Source organism: Melozone crissalis, unplaced genomic scaffold (genome assembly GCF_028551555.1).
Source record: "Melozone crissalis strain CALT ecotype California unplaced genomic scaffold, PUWL_Pcris_2 ptg000017l_1, whole genome shotgun sequence".
NCBI lineage: Eukaryota > Metazoa > Chordata > Aves > Passeriformes > Passerellidae > Melozone > Melozone crissalis.
In genome coordinates, this window is record NW_026535795.1 from 15,211,164 (window position 1) to 15,229,985 (window position 18,822).

The 18,822-nt window shown below is 40.7% G+C and overlaps 1 protein-coding gene across 4 annotated transcripts in view; it reads right to left on the bottom strand.

The window, feature by feature from the left end:
- RALGAPB (Ral GTPase activating protein non-catalytic subunit beta) overlaps positions 1-18,822 on the bottom strand; it is a 60,643-nt gene that overhangs the window by 15,176 nt on the left and 26,645 nt on the right. For 2 of the 4 annotated variants that reach the window (XM_054274576.1, XM_054274574.1), the window contains 11 exons: positions 17,284-17,485; positions 15,705-15,872; positions 14,837-14,951; positions 14,454-14,601; positions 11,878-11,942; positions 11,585-11,717; positions 9,481-9,602; positions 7,414-7,596; positions 5,249-5,400; positions 3,460-3,647; positions 1,220-1,326 (listed from right to left, as the gene is read on the bottom strand). In XM_054274576.1, coding sequence (XP_054130551.1) covers positions 1,220-1,326; positions 3,460-3,647; positions 5,249-5,400; positions 7,414-7,596; positions 9,481-9,602; positions 11,585-11,717; positions 11,878-11,942; positions 14,454-14,601; positions 14,837-14,951; positions 15,705-15,872; positions 17,284-17,485 — 1,583 coding nt within the window. Of the gene's footprint in view, positions 1-1,219; positions 1,327-3,459; positions 3,648-5,248; positions 5,401-7,413; positions 7,597-9,480; positions 9,615-11,584; positions 11,718-11,877; positions 11,943-14,453; positions 14,602-14,836; positions 14,952-15,704; positions 15,873-17,283; positions 17,486-18,822 lie in introns of all 4 variants that reach the window. The other 2 variants (XM_054274575.1, XM_054274572.1) reach the window with 1 other exon arrangement.

Below are 18,822 nucleotides of genomic sequence, written 5' to 3' on the forward strand. Positions count from 1 at the left end.
GACTGTGATGATCACAACAAGCCAAGGCCTCAAAGACAGCAGCAATGCTGTGGGTCAGGAGATGCACTGCCAGAATAGCCAAAGGACTTGTACCATGGATCATGATGCAATTTTGACATTGCTACTACATCATGTTCTATACTGTCACTACGTAATCCCAAACTTCAAGTTACCAAAGAAAGCAACAAATGATCTAGGTGCAGGTTTAGAGGTGCATCAGCTCCAAACAAGCAAGACCCTTATGGCATCTTCAGTGCTGTTTCCTAAGTTCACGACTGATTACATTTCAAAAGGCCAAAACCATTAACAATTATGTTATAGAATGCCTTCAAGTTGGAAAAGTTCCCTTAAAACTGGTGAGGAGGCCAGCAGTCAGATCATGGCCTGCCCTTTAGTGAAGCAGGTAGCACACCTGGACTGAGATTATTTAGCCAAGGGTCTCAGCTCCAGAGACAGCAGAACTCCAAACACATCCTGGATGGTCTTTCCAAAGGCTGCTTTGCAGAGACATTCATCTAAATATGAACATGCCAGTTGAGACTGACAAGCTTCATTTCAGCTACATTAGTGCCTTTCTTTTACAGAGGGTCATGAGAAGAGTTTAAAGATTTGGAGAAGTTCACAGACAGAAATTCTCATGACAAGAGTACATGCTCCATTAGACAACTGCAGTAAGAAATTTTACTGTAAAATAAGACTGAGGTATCTCTCCTCCACCATTTCACTCCAGAGCTGTTCCAGAGTTCCTCTACATAATTTTTTTTCACAGCAGGTTTACAGCCATCTTTGCAACATCAGGCCTTGTAGCTTGAAGACCTGTTCTCTCTGCAGCACCACATTCTACACCTCCAGACTTCACTCTCTCTGCTGCATGGGCTTTCTTTGTCTGACACCTGAAGACTAGCCCTGCCTACACAGTAAATACACTGTACCTTATCCCATCACTTCAGAAGATGCTTTCAGGGAAAAAAAAAAAGAGAACTCTCCCTCTCTAAAGCAAGTCTGCAAGTTGAGAAAGCAACAGCACTTTCACAGTCTGTAGTTAATATTAATCACAAGTGGTAAAGAGTCACCAGAGATGTGGCACATTACCTACAGCTAAAGGCCCTGTGGCTCAGCCTTAATGCATAATCACCAGCTCTGGGGGGCTGTCTCACATTAGTGGAATTTCTGTTGAACACCTCTAATTAAAGATTTCTTTATGGGCTTTGATAGAGACCTTTTGATTTGCTTTAGCTCCTCTTGGTAAAAGACAGAGTTGCTGGGCCCACGCAAATCTTCCAGATGTCCCACGGATCAACACCGTGACAGAGGGGAAAGAGTCATCTGCAAAGCACATGGGTAAAGAGAATAAGACATCATCATATACTGCAAACGGTTCACTGTGTAATCATTCAAGAAGAAGAAAATACAGGCATGACAGTAGAGGTTTTTCTTTCATAGTTAACTCCTCCCTGACCCTGAAGAAAAGTCCTGATGAAAATCAGGCAAATCCCTCTGCAGCAGCTAGTGCTAGTCTATGTCTGTTCAATACTTGCCAGCTCAGTTTCATCATTAAAAGCAACTTTCGTCTAAATTCATGCAGATCACAACTTCTCCAAATACCTCCAAAGAAATCAAAGAAGACACTGCCTGTTTAGGTGAGACAATGATCATATGGAGACACCATTTACATCATGCTTTCATGACCTTCTGCAAAAGTTCCTCACAAATAGCAGCAGTAAGGACAGTGGAAGGACAAAAGATAATGGCAAACAAAGACTCGGAAGATTCTGACTCCACATCACTGAGAATTTTTCCCCACAAGGAATAGGGACACAGAGAAGTTGTCCTCTCAGGTTTGCAAGACCCACTTGGGCAACACCAGGTTGTGTTATCCTGGTCCAAATCTAGTCCTGGCCTTGTCTACAGCAGGAGGTCAGACTACAGAGTCCTGAGTTGCCTTTCTACTGGCACAATGCTGGTTTTAACATTGCAGGGATATCAGTCTTCCTTCAAGATTTAGAAGTCTACCAATATTAGTCACCTTGGATGAGATCATCATACTTCATCATAAGCTTTTCTTCTTAAAGGTATTTGCATTTATCTTTTGTGCACCTAAACCACACACTGGCACTGTCAGGTAATTAGCAGAATTCTATTCCTTCCCCAGTATTCCCCGGGAAGCTCAGGGTGCAGCACAGCCTATGCACACCCTGTACATAAGCACACAAACACAGAGAACCCAAACCAGCTCCTCAGTCACTCACTTCTGTGATCTGCCTCAGAACTGGCCTGCCATACTTGCGCATTATTGCAATTAATCTTGTCATTCAAAGGGGATTTGTAAGCAAGTTATACACAGCAAGAAAAGATAATCTAACTTTTGATTCCAACAGCTTTGCAGGATTCCACAGTAACACATTTAGCAAAGGCAGCATGAGGATGAGAATTGCTTAGCAAGCTCTAATCCACTCCAGTCAGAAACACATTTGCTCCAGCACAGACTGGGGGTGGACATGTGGCAATGGTTCCCAGCATTGTCACTTCCTGCAATATCTGTTCAGTGATTCTCAACATGGTCAGAGCACTCTGGACAACAACTCAACTTCTCAGCACTAGTTCATGCAGTTCCATGCAATATCTGCTTTCAAGATTAGTTTTTAGGCTCCATCCTATCTACAGATGAGGAAAATGTATTGGGGACAGTACATCAGCTCTAACACAAATTAGTTTTTAACTGAGGTAACATGTTAAAGAATTTTCATCTGTTCTATTAGGCAACACCATGAAGACTTATGGGGGATCAGTTATTCTGTTCAAAGCATCATTTAATACCAGATTTTTGTAATAGAAGTTCTTGATGGTCAAAGTCTATGAGGCTGAAATGAGTTAGGCTCAGCTGTGAAAGGCAACACCCTGTGACAAATCTCCTTTACAACAGGTGTCATTGACAGAACAGGATCAGACACAGGAAAGGTTTAACAACTCCAGAGCAACTAAAAGAACCTCTGCTAGAAGCATCCATAGAAATATGCAGTAATAGAAGGTCTAAAGCAAGCAGCAAGGAGACATGGTGCAAGCATAAAGAAGACATACTAACCATATGTTAAGCACTTTTCTCTGTCAAGTTTCCTATACTCCTTAGATTTTTGCTCTTGTACGAACAAGGATGTTTCAAAGCATAATGCTATTACTTCACCCATTATTTCAATGGCAGTCAGCAGCAAGAATGTGATCTAACTGGAAAGACTTGGACAGCTGCATAAACAATTTGGGTAGGCCTGTGCACATTTCATTATCACTGGCAATAAAGTTATTCCCAGCACTTCATCCCAGAGCAACATTCTGCTCTGTGTGCCCACTCACAGACAGGAAAGCCCCTGAAATGTGAGAGACACGCTTGAAGTACCTTTGTTTTGCAGCTCTGTACAGAAAGTTTTAGCCTGAGAAAGAAGGAAATGGGAAATCTGAACTTACTCTGTTCATTCCCTAGAGGCTGCTCCAACATGGCCAGGATGACACTGTTGTCCAAAACAAAGTAACGGAAGCTGTGCTTGTTTATGGTAGGGAGACGGGAATATTTAATTAATGTGGTTTCATTCACCAAGCTGCAAGGAGAAGCAGGACCACTGGGAGAAGGAAATGCTCCAAGTAACTGCATAATGCTGCAAGTGAGAAAAGAGTTGAGAGTTATGTTAGATTAAGTGAACTGTTCCACCCAAGCACAAACTTTCACTCAGATTCTTCATCTGTATCTTGACCTAGCAGTTACATTATCAGGGCACATTTGCCCTCACCCAACCAGCACCTTCAGAAAAACATGCATGAAAACCTACAAAGAAGGGTACTCTGCCTACAGATTGAGCTTCTTTATAACCTGGGTTATAAAGCTATTAATACATTCTTTAAAGTATGACAATCTTCCTTAGCTTTATGTACCCTTCCATAGCTTTATGTTCATTTTTAAAACATTATTTCTCCAACCGTACATACTTTAGCCCTTTCATAGCAACAAGTAGGACAGACATTGCAGTGCACTAGTTAAAATTGCCTTTGCTTTCTTAAAGTCCAGATTACAGTACCTTAAAACCCTTTTAGGGGTTGACACCCTAAAAGGTCCAGGATCACACAAGCACAACTATCACAGATTGTAATCTTCCCTGGAAGAAAGCCTCCAGGTGGGGTCCAACAGTGCCCACCTCCTTGGAGCCACAGCCTTAGGAGGCCCCTAGAAGCATCGTTTTAAATCATTTGAAGTTGTACAGGGTCTCACTAATACTATTAGAAATTGAAAATTTCTATGGCAGGAACCAGTAATGAGAGTTGTCCAGTGTCGGACTGAAGTTCACACCATTGAGGTGAGGACTTTACCACCCTTAATACCAACACCCAGAGCAAAAGTAAGTCTATTGATTGCCCTCCCCACACACTTTTCCAATGTATTGTGAAAACAGTTTCATCTCTCTAAATAAAAATAAATTTCAGGCAACAATATAGATTTGTCCACAAATTCCAATGAGTAGTTACTTTTTCTTGGAAATTACACAGTTGTTTTTACTAACAGTAATGTTTATAACAGTTGGATTCTAAAGCAGAGTAAAAAAGAAACCAGCTATTGCCTTTTGCAAAGCATATTTATCCTCCCCATCCTCAATCTGTCCTGTCTGCCACTGTGCTGTTCAGCTCATAACACAGTGCTTTCCAACTTCCCTGGAGCAAATCCCAATTTTCCTCTCTGTGCTTCCCTTCTCCAACCCACACATTATCTGTTACTGCATTTCCAGCAGAACCTCTCAAATTTATTAATCAAGCCCAACGCTATGGGCAAGAATCCATCCGATCCTGCTCCAGCATACGTGTGCTGCATGTGCCATTCCCTGCTGTCACAGTGTCTACCAGTTTCCTCACCAGAGTGGGGACAGCATATGCTGCCAGGCTGAGGAGAAGAGGAAATGGGAAGACAGGATCACTGGGGTAAGTGAAAGAGAGAAGGAATTGCTGTCTGCAGAGAGGCCTGGCCAGGAACAGAACACCACGGCTGGAGGAGGGTCTGGGTTTTGCTGTACAAGGAAGAGAGGAGGCAGGAGGGGAAAACAGTGATCAGAGGGATCTGTTTTCTGTAAACACCTGCAAAGGGAGGGGAAGAGACCTAAGGCAGAGCACAGCCCTGCCCAAAGGGCAAAGATAGGGAACTTCTGCCTAATTTCTTAAACACTCTCGGACAAGGCAATACTGAACATTAAAGGTCCTCTGACAAATTACATACCATGTCAATGTAGCTTCAGCAGCATCCTTCACTCGCATGGATGCAGGGTTTGGCTCCTTATCTCCCTTGTACTTGACCTCCTGCTCACCGTTTTTGGATTTACTTCCTGAAATGCCCAGCTCCACAATCTCCAGTACCTCTTTTAAACAATCCTAAAACACAAGAACCACATTGAAGCAGAAGCACTTGGATGAATATATCCAAAACCTCAGGGAAACAGTGATATATCATTAAGTGAAAAAAACACTGCTTGTAATATGAGTTCTTTATTTAAAGGCAGAGGATTACTCCTACACTGTTAAAATATGATCACATTTGCTATAGAACTGGTATTTTTCTGTTTATAGATGTGTACTTATATTACCAATTTATATTCTAATGGTAAAAAGTTCTCTGAATGGATAAATACAGACAATATATTTCATTGCACAAGGACTATTATGAATGCAACAGAAAAATGTAAACATACTTTAAGAGATAATACTTGTATTTCTAGGACACTCTGCAGAAGTTTTAAGTACTAAGCACATTAGGAATGAACTCATCTGGAAAGCTGCAAGAAATCCTTTTCCGAATTTTTCAATTGCCAACATCATTAGTAAAAATACATTAGTATTTCATTAGTAAAATATATCATGGTATCTAATTCACCAAGAGAAAAATAAGAACATTCTAAAAGCACATTCTAAAAGCTTCAACAAATCTATTACAAGATAAGCCAGCAGTCAGTAGACCTACAGATATGACACACCAGTGCTGTGCAGAACAAAATCACCTGCTGAAAATATTCAGATTGCTACAACAAAGGTTTGGATATCATGGCTTGAGCTACAGAATAATAAATAAGTGATTAAAAATGAACACAATTGGTCAGGTTGTACCACCAGAAACCAGACAGGTTTCTGTGTCTTGGGCTTTGTCCTTCCTTATTTCATTGTTGATACAGAATAAAAGGTGAAGAGAAAAATCAAAGTTCTTTAACAGAGTAAAATTAACCAGCATTGAGCTGAAAAGACTGGCCACAAAGAATTGCAGCAGGAGTTTACAGACTAGCAATATAGCATGTGAAATTTAAAGCAACTGTCAGAGCAGGCACCTGGGAAGCTGCATTTTTAACACTTGCAAATGTAGGGAAAGGTTCTCACCTGACTGACTATCATGACTCAGGAATGAGCTACTCAGTGTCCAGTACATAATGCACACAGTATGTAACCCTATCTCCTCATAGCGGTAATTGAAATAAAAAGACCATAATGAAATGGAATAAAGCATAATGCAACTGACTAAACACAACCTATGCCACATCCAGGGAACCTATCCTATCACAGTCACCTACTGCCATGCCAGTACTCCAAAACACGTGCAGCAAGCATCTTTAAATGAAGTTCTGCTTGTGGGCTTTCAATCTTCTTTTTTTAAAATATATATATATTTATATGTTACAGAATAAACAAAATACAAAGATATATAATGCTCTACCTAAAAAGATAATAAAATATTACATAATACATATATATCTACTATCCATAAAAACACAGAAAGACCACTAAGTTGGCTCTGAAAGAGACTAACAATGAAAATGTGCATTCAATTTTTTTCATTTTTTATTAAACAGCAGGGCAGAAGGCAATTGAAAACATGTCTCTCATTTCCTGCTCTTCTCAAGCTTCCCAACTAAATTCCACCTTATATTGAGATATGCTTTGCTCAGTTTCCAGAAAATTGGTGAAACAAGCTCTGATTATCACAATATTAGCATCAAAGGAATTCCATTAAGCCTAGAAAATGCTTTAGTCAGGTAAGAGCTGAGAAATGAGGAGAGTCATGGCTACCTGCAGCAGGTAACTATGGGATACCCCACTCATTTCCATATTTCTCTTTTGGTTTTCTCCAGGTTTCTTTTCTTCTCTCTTTTTCCAGTTTCACAAAGCAAGAAGAAAGACTGAGACATTCCTATAACTACAAAGGTAGTTTTCAAGCCAAAAACTGCATCAGCAAATAAAGATCAGAAATTAAACTTCAGAAGTATTTTGCACAGAAACTATTTTTGAAATTCTTAAGAAAGCTAAGCAAAGCACACTGTTTTAAAGTATTGAGAACAGACAGGCCGGACACAAAAGGCATTTCAGATGCAGCACTCCAAATGTGTCCCTGGGAGCTCTGACCTTCTCATCCAGCATGTCGGGGTGCTCGGTGAGCCAGACGCAGAGGCACTGGAAGGCCGCCACGATCATGGAGTGCAGGTCGCGCGAGTGCAGCGGGGCCGGGCGGCTGCACTGGTACACGATGTAGCTGCACACGGAGCTGATGGCGCGCTTGCGGTCCGCGGGATCCACCGCCACCTTCACCTGCGGCGGCAAGGGCGGCAGCGTGAGAGCTCCTCCTCTGAGCAAACGTCTCAGAGACAAAAACAGCTCTTGAAAACATTCCTAAATGCGCTTCCAAGAAACAGCAGTAAACTGAGCTCTTTTTGATTACGGCTTAAAACTGCAGGTAAAATTATTTAACAGTGATGGATATGGAAACTAAAAGTAAGGAAATGCTGCACTGAGGTGTGACCACATTGCATAGCTTGGTTTCAAAGAGCAGGAGTGGTACCTGCTCTCGGCTTGGTAAGAAACCAAATGTGTGCTGAATTTGCTTGATAAGAAACCAAATGGAAGCTGAATTAGCAGTATTGAAATTTTTTCCCCACAAATGATGCCTCTTCTTCAGCTCTAGCAACCCATTCTGTATCTCCAAGAACCCACTCACTGCTAACTCTCCCTTCCACAGGGCTTCATTCTGCTCAAGTAACTTTCCCCTAGATATATTCCCAGGACAATAACTTTCACCATTGGTAAAAGCAACAAAAAAGCCATCCCTGGACAAGCAGACTGATAAAACCCCCATAACCTCTTCCCCAAAACTCACTGCAAACACCTCTCTCTGCTTCTTTCCCAGCTCAGGGCTGCAGAGAGCAAGGCTCAAGATGAGAAGGTCAGGAAACAGCACAATGAGCCATGAGGACCTGAACTGTAAGGTTAAAGAACTTTCTCTCTTATTCATGGCTTATGACTCAGCACAGGAACAGATGGATTTTTCTACCCTGTAGCATCTGACCATGTTTATCCAAGCACGAAGGTGGATGGACTTGCTAGTGCCAGCACTGAAGCCTGGCAGCTGTATACCACAAATTCGAGTGACAATTCAGTGCCCCAGGATTTAGCTAGGACATCCTTCAGAAGCTCATGATCTACAGCAGAGTCCCCTCAAGGTAAGCTTATGAAAGGCAGGTTTGTGAACCAACAGTCCTGCAGGAAACATTTTGATTTTTGACTTTTCTAAGTCCCACTAATAGCTGCTGAACAGACACAAGACAGGGGAACAGCCCCTACCTGACAAAGGCTTTGGGACCTGTCACCTCCAAAGACACATGCAGAACAAGTCCCCACAGCAGTTCAGTAGGAGGAAGTGATCTATTTTTTCCCACTTTGTTGTAAAGGGGAAATGTATTCCAGGGCAAGAATTACTTCAGTTGCATGAGAATTATACATAGACTAAAGTATTTAACATTAACCTGGGAATACATTTGAAAAGATAATATATTTCCACATTCCCATAATCCTGGAAGAAAAAAAAACAAACCAAGAAGACCCTGGCTTAACCACACAAGCTGTAGAAAGCCCTGATTCTGTATGGTCCTCTATAAGATCCAATAATACACATTAATTCATTTCAGAACACTTTCAAATACATTGTTCAGCTCACACTACTGCAGTAGTGAATAAACACCCAGTCCAATATGGCTCAGTGCTAAATTAATGCTCTAAAAACTGCCTGAGACACACATTAAAAGAGTTCTGTTGACTTCCTGAGGGATTATGACAGGAAATGCTGAATTGCCACACCAGGTTATAATGGCTGCTCTAAGTACACCTCCTATTAGCAATACACTACATTTTATCCAGCTCTAAAAACTATTTCCAAGATGAGAGGGAAGAGGAAAAATGGTACAACAGAAGTTTCAGCTAAAAAGCATTCCCAGACCACATGTCCTGTAAACACAGTGCGTTTACACTGGGAGAACATTACCTGCAACAGCACTACTGTTTCCTTTTAATTTCCAAACAGAAGAGTTGCCAACAAACTCAGCCACAGAATCTGTTCTGTGCCATGACTTTCACCCAAGGCAGCAGGACCACAACTACCCTGTGAGAAGGGGCCAGAGCACACCAAGCTGCATGTCTCACCTTTGCCAGTCCAGAGAGCAGCTCCAGGGCAGCCAGGGAGATACTCATGTCCTGCCTCCACTGGGAGTTGAGCCTTTGGGTTACCAGGTGAATGCTGCGGATCAGCAATCCAGCAGCTGTATCTGTATGAAGAGCTAGGATATAACCCCAAAACCACACACCACAGGGAGGGAAAATAACTAAGCATTAGTGACAAAAAGCAAAGCACAGGCACAAGGCAAAGCAGACACAATACAGACATAAAATAAACCCTAACCATCTCGAAACTGGTTGATGCCTTTTGCACAGCCTAACTCCCTCACATATTCTCCAGGCATTATACAAACCCATTCAGACCAGCTAGCTAAATTTAATTTTTTAAAAGACATTTTGAATAATCCCAGAGCTCTGCTGCATTTCAGCAGCAGAACAGCTAGCTTCAGGTTTTGCTGTTGTACTTAAATTGTCTGTCATGTTATGTCTTTTAGTCTCTGGAAAATACATGCTTTGGTAACACACATTAAACATTAGTAGTTGTACTGAGGAAGTAAGGAGAACATGTCATTTCAGATATCTGTGTCAGAAGTTAACCATTCTATCCACACTTAATGTTTATCAAAAGCTGCACTAGTTCAATAGACACAGATAATGAAAGAATTAGTGCTAGAGAAACAATTCTTTCTAACCTTCTGTTTTCTTGAACCTTTAACTGAAAATTAAAAATGGGAAACATTTAAGTATCAGTTGCTCTCACTTCAAAATACTATGAAACATAAATACTATCCGCATTTGTTAAAACTGAAGTATGCAAATTAATGTCAGAAATAAAAAAATGGTCAATGACTAGTTATAAAGAGACATGAGAACTGTGACAGATAAGGCATATGCTTCCCAAAATTTAAATTACCTTATTTAACACTCAAGAACTATGTCCAGTGTCATACCAGGAGCAGATTCAAGAGTTTACTATGGCTAAACAGTAACAACAGACCATCATGTTTTCAGTTTTCTCTTGTTTGGAGCATCTAGTGGAAACACTAATTCTTTTCATAAGCACATTACAACCTTACCTTCTGGGCACAGGAAATTTTAAAAATCCAATAAAATGAATACACTACAAAAATATATTTCAAGTTATGTCATGGTATGAAGACTGTAATTCAAATATTTAGATGATTTTTAAAATCTTACAAATGGGTATTTTTACAAGCACTCATCAATGAAATCCCACATAAATTAAACATACAATTCAAATGGTGTACAGAAAACTAGCACTTTGATAATTTCAAACAAGCAAATCCTTGGGAAAAGGGAAAGCACCAACATGTTTATATGAATCCCTAGAATATACTGAAGCCTTTCCTGATAATCTTCCTCCCCTGGCTATTTACAGAACTAGATAAAAAAACCACCACCAAACATTTTTGGTTGGTGATGATAGAACTGTCACTCTAGGCTACAATATAATAAAGGTGATTTGTTCTCACATTTAATTGGCCAACATCAGTTAAACTCAAGACCAAAGGAGCAAATGAAATTTCAGGATCTTGACAGTCAGTCAGTTTCCCACACACAGATTTAGAACATGGATTTTACTACAAAGAGTCAAAAATGGACAGTACAAGACATAGCAAACTAAAGTTAATTACTAAATTCTATTGTTACAGCATATGACATATCACAAGCCTCCTGCTTACTTGCTCCATAAAAGTCAGAGTCCCTGGAATGTTCTTAAAATGTGGTTTAAGAAAAGGTGCTGCAGAGGTCAGGCGAGTATTTGGAATGCTATCAAAACTAATTAAGTGATTAATTTAAACTTGATGTACATATATCTTATTCTTGTTGACAGAAATTAAGTATCCTGAAACCTCAGTTAAAGTTTGCAAACACCTTTTTCATAAGCTTTTACATTCTGATTTTGAAAATGCTTATAGAGTCCTTCAGTAGGGTTAAAACAACCACTGGAAAGGCACATGTGAATGCAGACTTGCAGCACACAGCTGGGCTATCCCCCTGGCTCCAAACACCTGGGCACATTAATCCTTTAGCCAGAACTGTTACAGAAAAACCCAGAGCACACCAAGCTGGTACACCGTGCCAGGGTTTCCCAAAGAGCTCTCCTTACCATAATCCCTCAGGAGGGCCTGTGCTGGCCGCTCACTGTCGGGCGTCGTGGGCTCAGTGCTGCCACCGCTTGCAGTGCTGATGCCACTGTTGGTGCGACTGTGGCTTTTGAAGAGGTTGTTTTCACCACCATTCTGCAGAGTGAAAGGCAGTTTAGAGAGAGAAGAATTTCTGAGTTCCCCATGTTCTCACATGCAAAAGACCAAACCTCAAGATGCTACCCGAGACCCTGCCAGTAACAAGTGAGGAATGCATTCTTTCTGAAGAAGTAACTTCATAAACAAAAATACTCACTGTTTCCATCTGACAGCCAATGGCTTCTAGCAGTGCTGAATCCTGAACAATATTTAACATTGCACCTGCAGAATCAGATAGAAGAAGGTAACTATAGACTATAGAAGAATTCACTACTAAAAGTCACCAAGCAGCACAGAAGGTCTGATGTAGAGGTTTGCAGTCCTGTCCTATAAAATCTCTTATTAAAACACAGGACTTGCTTTGAGCTTGGCCATCTGAAGCAGATGAAATTTGAGACAGAGTGTAGTTTCAGCTATGTTAAAAATGCCTTGAACAGAATCTAAAAAAGACTGAGAGGGGATCTCGTCATTACACATCAATATCTCAAGGTGGGTGTCCAGAGGATAGTGCCAAACTCTGTTTAGTGGTACCCAGCAACAGGACAAGGAGTAATGCACAAACTAAAATACAAGAAGTTCTACCTTGACATGAGGAAAATGTTCCATCCTTGGAGGGTGGCAAAGCACTGGAAGAGGCTGCCCAGAGAGGTCATGGAGCCTCCCTCTCTGGGGACATTCAAAACCCACCTGGACAGGTTCTTGTGTCACCTGCTCCTGCTGACTCTGCCTTCGCAGAGAGTTAGACTGAATGATATCCAGAGCTCTCCTCCAGCCCCAACTGTTCTGTGATAGGTCTGTCAAATTCCTCAGTTTGGAAGGATTTTGGCTTCACAGAAGGGCTGGAGTGGTTCCTTGTCTCACATCAGACTGTGCTCATTTAAAAACTCAGGTTACCTGCTTGGAAGCATCACTTCCAGATGATGAGGAAAGCAATAAAGACATGGACCTGAAACTGGCTGACACTGGCACATTTGGTGGCTTCAGTTTAAATTTTCTGCCTCCTTCCCCTGTCTCATCCACCAATGAACATTTAGGAAAACACAACTTACTCTATGAAGGGAAATGACAGGACAAGGGGGAATGTTTTCACACTGAGAGAGGGCAAGGTGAAGTGGGATGATGGCAAGAAATTCTTTCCTGTGTGGGTGGGAAGGCCCTGACACAGGCTGCCCAGAGAAGCTGTAGCTGCCCCATCCCTGGAATGGTCCAAGGCCAGGCTGGACAGGGCTTGGAGCAGCCTGGGCTAGTGGAAGGTGTCCCTGCCCAGGGAATGGGGGTGGAATGCATGGTGGAATGACATGAGCTTTAAGGGTTTTTCCCAACCCAAATCACTCTGTGATTCTATGAAATGCACCACTTGCTGCTAAACATTTATTGGCAGATGGAAACAAACCCTGCTTTTTTTGAGAAGCTGGTGGCACATGTGAGAATTTCTGGCTAAAGTGGAGATTCATGAATTCCCTCCAGCTAAATCCAGCAGGAAATAACTTCACATATGGAAAAAGGAGCTTAAGAGGAGGATTACAGGGCAGGTGAACTGGCAGGGACTAGCATGGGAATAATAATTCCCAGGAAAAAGCCATTCCAGGTAGAGCAGCTATTCAGCTGGCTGCAGACCAACTCAGTGTGGAGGGGCATAGGACCACTGGGGTGGGATTAACAAAGCATCACCCTGAGGTGTCAGACATAGTACTGGAGGTGGGACAACCTCAGGGGCACCAATGCTCTGAGAGTCTCACTTGGCAACCACAGATATTCTCACCCCTTCACAAGCACTGGGTGCAAATTATTCTTTCAAATCACTCTCCTCTAGTCTTCTGCAAGAAGAGAAACTGCTTGAACTACTGGAATATAACCTTCCAAAAGTCTTTGCAGACTTGGATTTGTTTCCTTTAGCTATGCATCATTTTCTTGCCCTCCCCTGTTAAGCAGGTAAACTATCTGCCTCCCAGAACAAGGCAGACACTCCTATCACACCACAAGACTTTTGCCTTTTTAAACAGACAAAAGGAAAGTGGTAAGGGCAAGAACACCATCATGTTGAAAAAACTACTTCTAAAAAGAGAAGAATAAGGGAGGACAAGTAAGAATAATAGGTATGTACATTTATACTTATCTGAAAACATACTTAACTTGACAGATTATGCACTATCCAAGTTTTCATCTTCTGCTTCCTTTCTGAGTATTCAGCATAATGTTAATCCATTCACTACTTTGAAGAACAGTGTGCTAAACTGTGCATAGTGCAGCTCCACACTCTATTCCAAAACTTTTGGATTTTGTCTGAGGATTTACACACCACGAAAAAAATGTCATCTGTATTTTGCCAATTTTGCTGGATGACCAGTCGTCAAAATGTCAATATGTTTCTTAGGCTTAACCATGCCAAAACCTAAGGTTTTCTCTGAAATCCATTAATCAGGAATCATTCCTAAAATCACGACATTTTTACCTACTTCCATTTCCAGTTATGGCTGACTTTCTGTGCTAGAATGTGCTTCACTCTTGCTTCTACTTTTCAAGTACTATTCCACATAAAAAGGGAGAGATTAACAAAAATGAGAGGCTTTTTAAGATGTTTTCATAGTATGAGGGAGATTACACATATGACAACCTGCCAGGAATTTAAACCTTCTTGCAAAGCAACACATCACTAATAACCCATATTATCCCAGGACAGATTAAGACAGTCATTTCTATAATACAGTTAATAAATCAAAAAGCTGAAATAACCTAGTATCATTTGAGTGTTGTTGGGATCAGTTTCCGTTTGCAAAGCTCCTATAAGGATATTCACAAGCCTCAGCTTCAAGGACAGGAATGTTACTGGTTTATCATATGCTGAGCTTTCATCATTGCTGAATTTCCCTTCCAGGACAACCTGAAGAAAAAATACACTTATGTCAGTATCAATTAAAGATCATGTCAGCAGGGTTTTAAAAGCCAATGTTCACAGCACACATTGCTACTGACACACTGTAATATGGTCTTACTGTTTCACATTCAGTGGAAGAGTTCCAGTGCTAAAGAAAACACTCAATACAACCCACAACCCATTCAAATCCCACTCCCAGGAAAGAAAAATGGAACACAAAACATAGTGATAAATGTCCTACCTCAGACTTTATTGTTCCAAAATGATGAGGGAGAGGCAACAGAGACAGCAAGATGTTAATAGAAGCTCTTCTTAGCTCTGTGGGGTTTACATAGATTTTAAACTTTGAGAGTTCCCTGCAAATCAAAGCATCAGACAGTTAACCAACTTTTTACAAGAATCTGGAGCTGAATGCAACTAAGTTAATATCAAATATACACCCACGCAATGGTCATAAGTAATTTGCAGTATGCAATGTAGCTGTTTCTTTCTAAGACCTGTCCAAAAGAAGCAGCAGCTCAGATTTAAGCCCAGGAGATAAAGAATGCTTTTTGTCTAAATGCCTAACATCAAAATGAAACATGGTACCAAGACATAACACATACATTGAAGAAGACATGCAGAGACTACTATTAAGTGCCTAACTTAGCAAAACATTCAGAAATCTATAAAGCTCTGATAAGAACCTACTCCAACTTCATCAGTATAAATTATCAACTTTTCCATTTAATGATGCATAAGATTATTTACTTATTGAATACACTGCAACAACAGCCACTAATGAATATCTTGTGAAAGTTTACTTTAAAATCAATATGCTTTCAATATATTTTTGACATATTTCAATATATTTTCCTATTCTTAAAGGCACTGCTTTGCATCAATGAATATGCAGCTAACAACTCATATATTTAAGAACTGTCATTGCTTTAAAGAAAACTGCATTAAAGAAAACTGAACATTTGAGCTCACACAGTGTTGCTATTATTACCATTGAATACACACACACTGTGAGCCCACCAATTCCTTTGGTGAAATTATGCAGGAATGACAAAAGACAAATACCTCTCAACATCTCTGATAATGTTTATGTGGAAATGGCAATTTACCTGTCAGGTAAAATAGTCTCCAGAGCCGAAATGAAGTAGGGAACCACAACATCAATGCCTTTCAGGTCACAGCAGAACAGAGGAGGGGAGTTTAGAATAACACTGGCAAGAACCGGGTGGCAAATGAAATCTGCTATCTGCAAACCCTGAATTAAAAGCATGTAAAATCTGACAAAGAAAGATAAGATTTAATTATTTGCACATAAAATCATCAGAATCCCACATGATTCTGCAGCCACTATTTGATCTTGTCTATATAAAACAGAGTAAGCTTCAAAAACAGAGCTAGGAAACGTTCATATAAATCTTCCCCTATGTTACTTAAGCACAGGCAAGCACACCTGACCAGCTTAATAAACCCTCACAAATGACAGGTATTTCATATGAAAAGCCAGTGCAGCACAGTTTTACTGAAATCTTTGACTTGTTGCAACACCCAGACTGGGAGCTGAGTAAGCACAACCAGCTGGTTACTAAGAGTGGATCACCTGCTCTCCACCACTCCCTTCCCATGTAACGGTGGGAGCAAGATCTTGATTTTAACTCCCCAATACAAGAAAAATACTGTGAAACCTTGGGGGAGGCAGTGGACAGAACAATAGACAGAATGTCAGGACAAGACACACTGATCAGCAATTTGGAAAACAAGACTAATCTTAACCATCATAACCACTTCAAATGAAAAAGCAAGGGCAGAAACCCAGCTACCCAGTTAGCTTCTTTTGCAGGTTCTTGTTAGAGAACATTATGCCCTCTTAATTGTTTCAAAGGTCCTGCAGACGCAGAGGAATCCCACTGACTGGCCAAGGAAATATGAACTATCTATACAAAAAATACAACATCAAAGAAATAAAATTGTTCAGTCTTCTGGGAAGTTTTAATGCCATCTGGGACAAATGTACTTGAAAAGTTTGAGGGAATCATTATTTAAAACTGATTCTCCGCTTCTAGCATTTGCTATTTTACATAACAAAAATTGTGAAAAAGGTATACTATGACAGGCGATACTGCTTCATTTTCTCAGAAATGAAACTGAACACAGAGGTAACTCAAACACAACTGTTTCAAATAATGGGATATCACTGCATTTCAATACTCAGAGGGTGAAAAAAAAAAAGCAACTAAAAAAACAAAAAAAACCACCAAAAACCAAAAAACCAAACCCAGCGATGTGGTATTTGACAACACAAGAACCTTTACGGTCTAATAAAGTGTACGAAGTCTTATGCCTGCACACTTATTTTTTCCATCTGAACAATATTCAGTGACAAACTCAACAAAAATAAAATACAGGAGGCAAGAAAGTGCCAAAGAAAATGTTCCTTCCAGCTTGAAGCACTTTGAGGTACTGTCCTTCAACTGAAACTTGAAGAAAACCCAGTGAAAAGCAGCATCATGAAAATGTGAGAAGGAAACAGTGCTGGGCTTAGCCAGGAATCCCACCTCCAGCCTCTGTAAGCCAGCTAGATGTTTTTAAACTGGCAACACAAGATTCAGACAGCAAGTGAATGCTATTCACTGGGAATTAGTCTGCATCATAAAGTTACACCAATAAAGCAACTGGAATATAGGTTAGTACCGGGATAGGTAAGCTGGTAATATTTCCTCCCCAGTCTTCTTGCTACAAAATATCCTACACAGTGTCCCGCATGCCTCTGCCCTTCCTGCTTCATAGTTGTCTGGGAATTCACTTGCATCAAACATGGGGTTGGAAGCCATAGTGTCAGTGGACATTTGGGATCCTTTCCGGCGGAACTCCACACTAGCCTGCGTTGCTATAGCTGGGAAGAGAAAAAACAGCGTTTCACTGTGTGTGATAATGTACAGAATAGGCTCATGGGATCCTGGACACAAAGATCAAGTCCAATTTAGTAGTTAATATGAAGCTATTAGTTCACTGCATTTGAGCCAGTGCCTCTGTTTAGGAAATATTTGTGGGTGTACCTAACTTGTTTACTTCATAAGGATGACAACAACTGACCTTCATATCCTAGAGACTGTCCCAACTTTTTGCCGGGAAGAGAGCACTTATATCCAATACTAGTTTCCTATCCTCTCTCAAAGGGCAAGGATCTGCCTCATCTGGTTCTGGCCCTCACAAAAATGAAATGCCACCTTCCCTTGCTCTCTTAAAAAACAACAAAAAAATTTTTGATGGTGCCATTACTATTGACCTCCAAGGAAGTGCTTCGCTTCCAGCCTGCCAACTCATCTCATGCTGCCCTGAATACCCAGCGGCTTTCATCCAGTTTTGTTGTACAAAGATACTTATTAAAAAATAATCAAAAATTTTAATGCACCGTATGACAAAGAGAAGGTTGTGGAATCCCATTCTCCTAATTTGGTCCCTCTCCTCACACGATCACTAAAACTGCCAAATAAATTACAGAGCCTCCATAGAGCAGCTACCATGGGTTGGGCATCTCCTGTTCCCTTATCCTACAAGAAGCTCTATGACCCTCTCAGAGGGTCCTGACCTGGTTCTGCCCAGCTCTGTGCTCCCTCCCTGCAGGCCAGTTCTGCCAGTCCGCACCACTCCAATCCATGTCTTTCTGGAGAGATTTCTGGTCTCCCTTTCACACACCAGCATTGTGTGGATACAAGACTACTTGCTCTGTTGCCTACATCCTGTCTTCCAGGATAGCTACCAAAACAAAATATATACTACACTCAATGTCATTTTTTTTCAATTGTTTTTCCTCTTCCTTGGACAGCTTTGCTCTAGGATTACTAACACCTTAAAGAGTGTGTTCTTGTTTTCAGCTAAGACTAGATGGTTTTCCAAAACTTTTATAAACTACAAAAGCAAACAGCAGACAAAGTGTATTCCTGACATAATTACACCTATGTGTTTCTACCAGCAAAAGAGAACTTCTCCTGTCTCAGCTCTGGGACACTGGGGAACAGCAGGTTCACAGTCAGCTTTGCAAACAAAGGCATGTTAACACTTTAGCAGTTGGAATACCAATAATTTACAGATAGGGTGCTTTTTTGTTTTGTTTTAAAGGAAATGTCTTAATGACAAGTGCCTACTCCTAATTTTTTGCTCTGAAATTTATCGTTTAACCTATGTTTACCTCATAAATTTTCATTGGCGTTAAGTAGAAAATAAGTACAA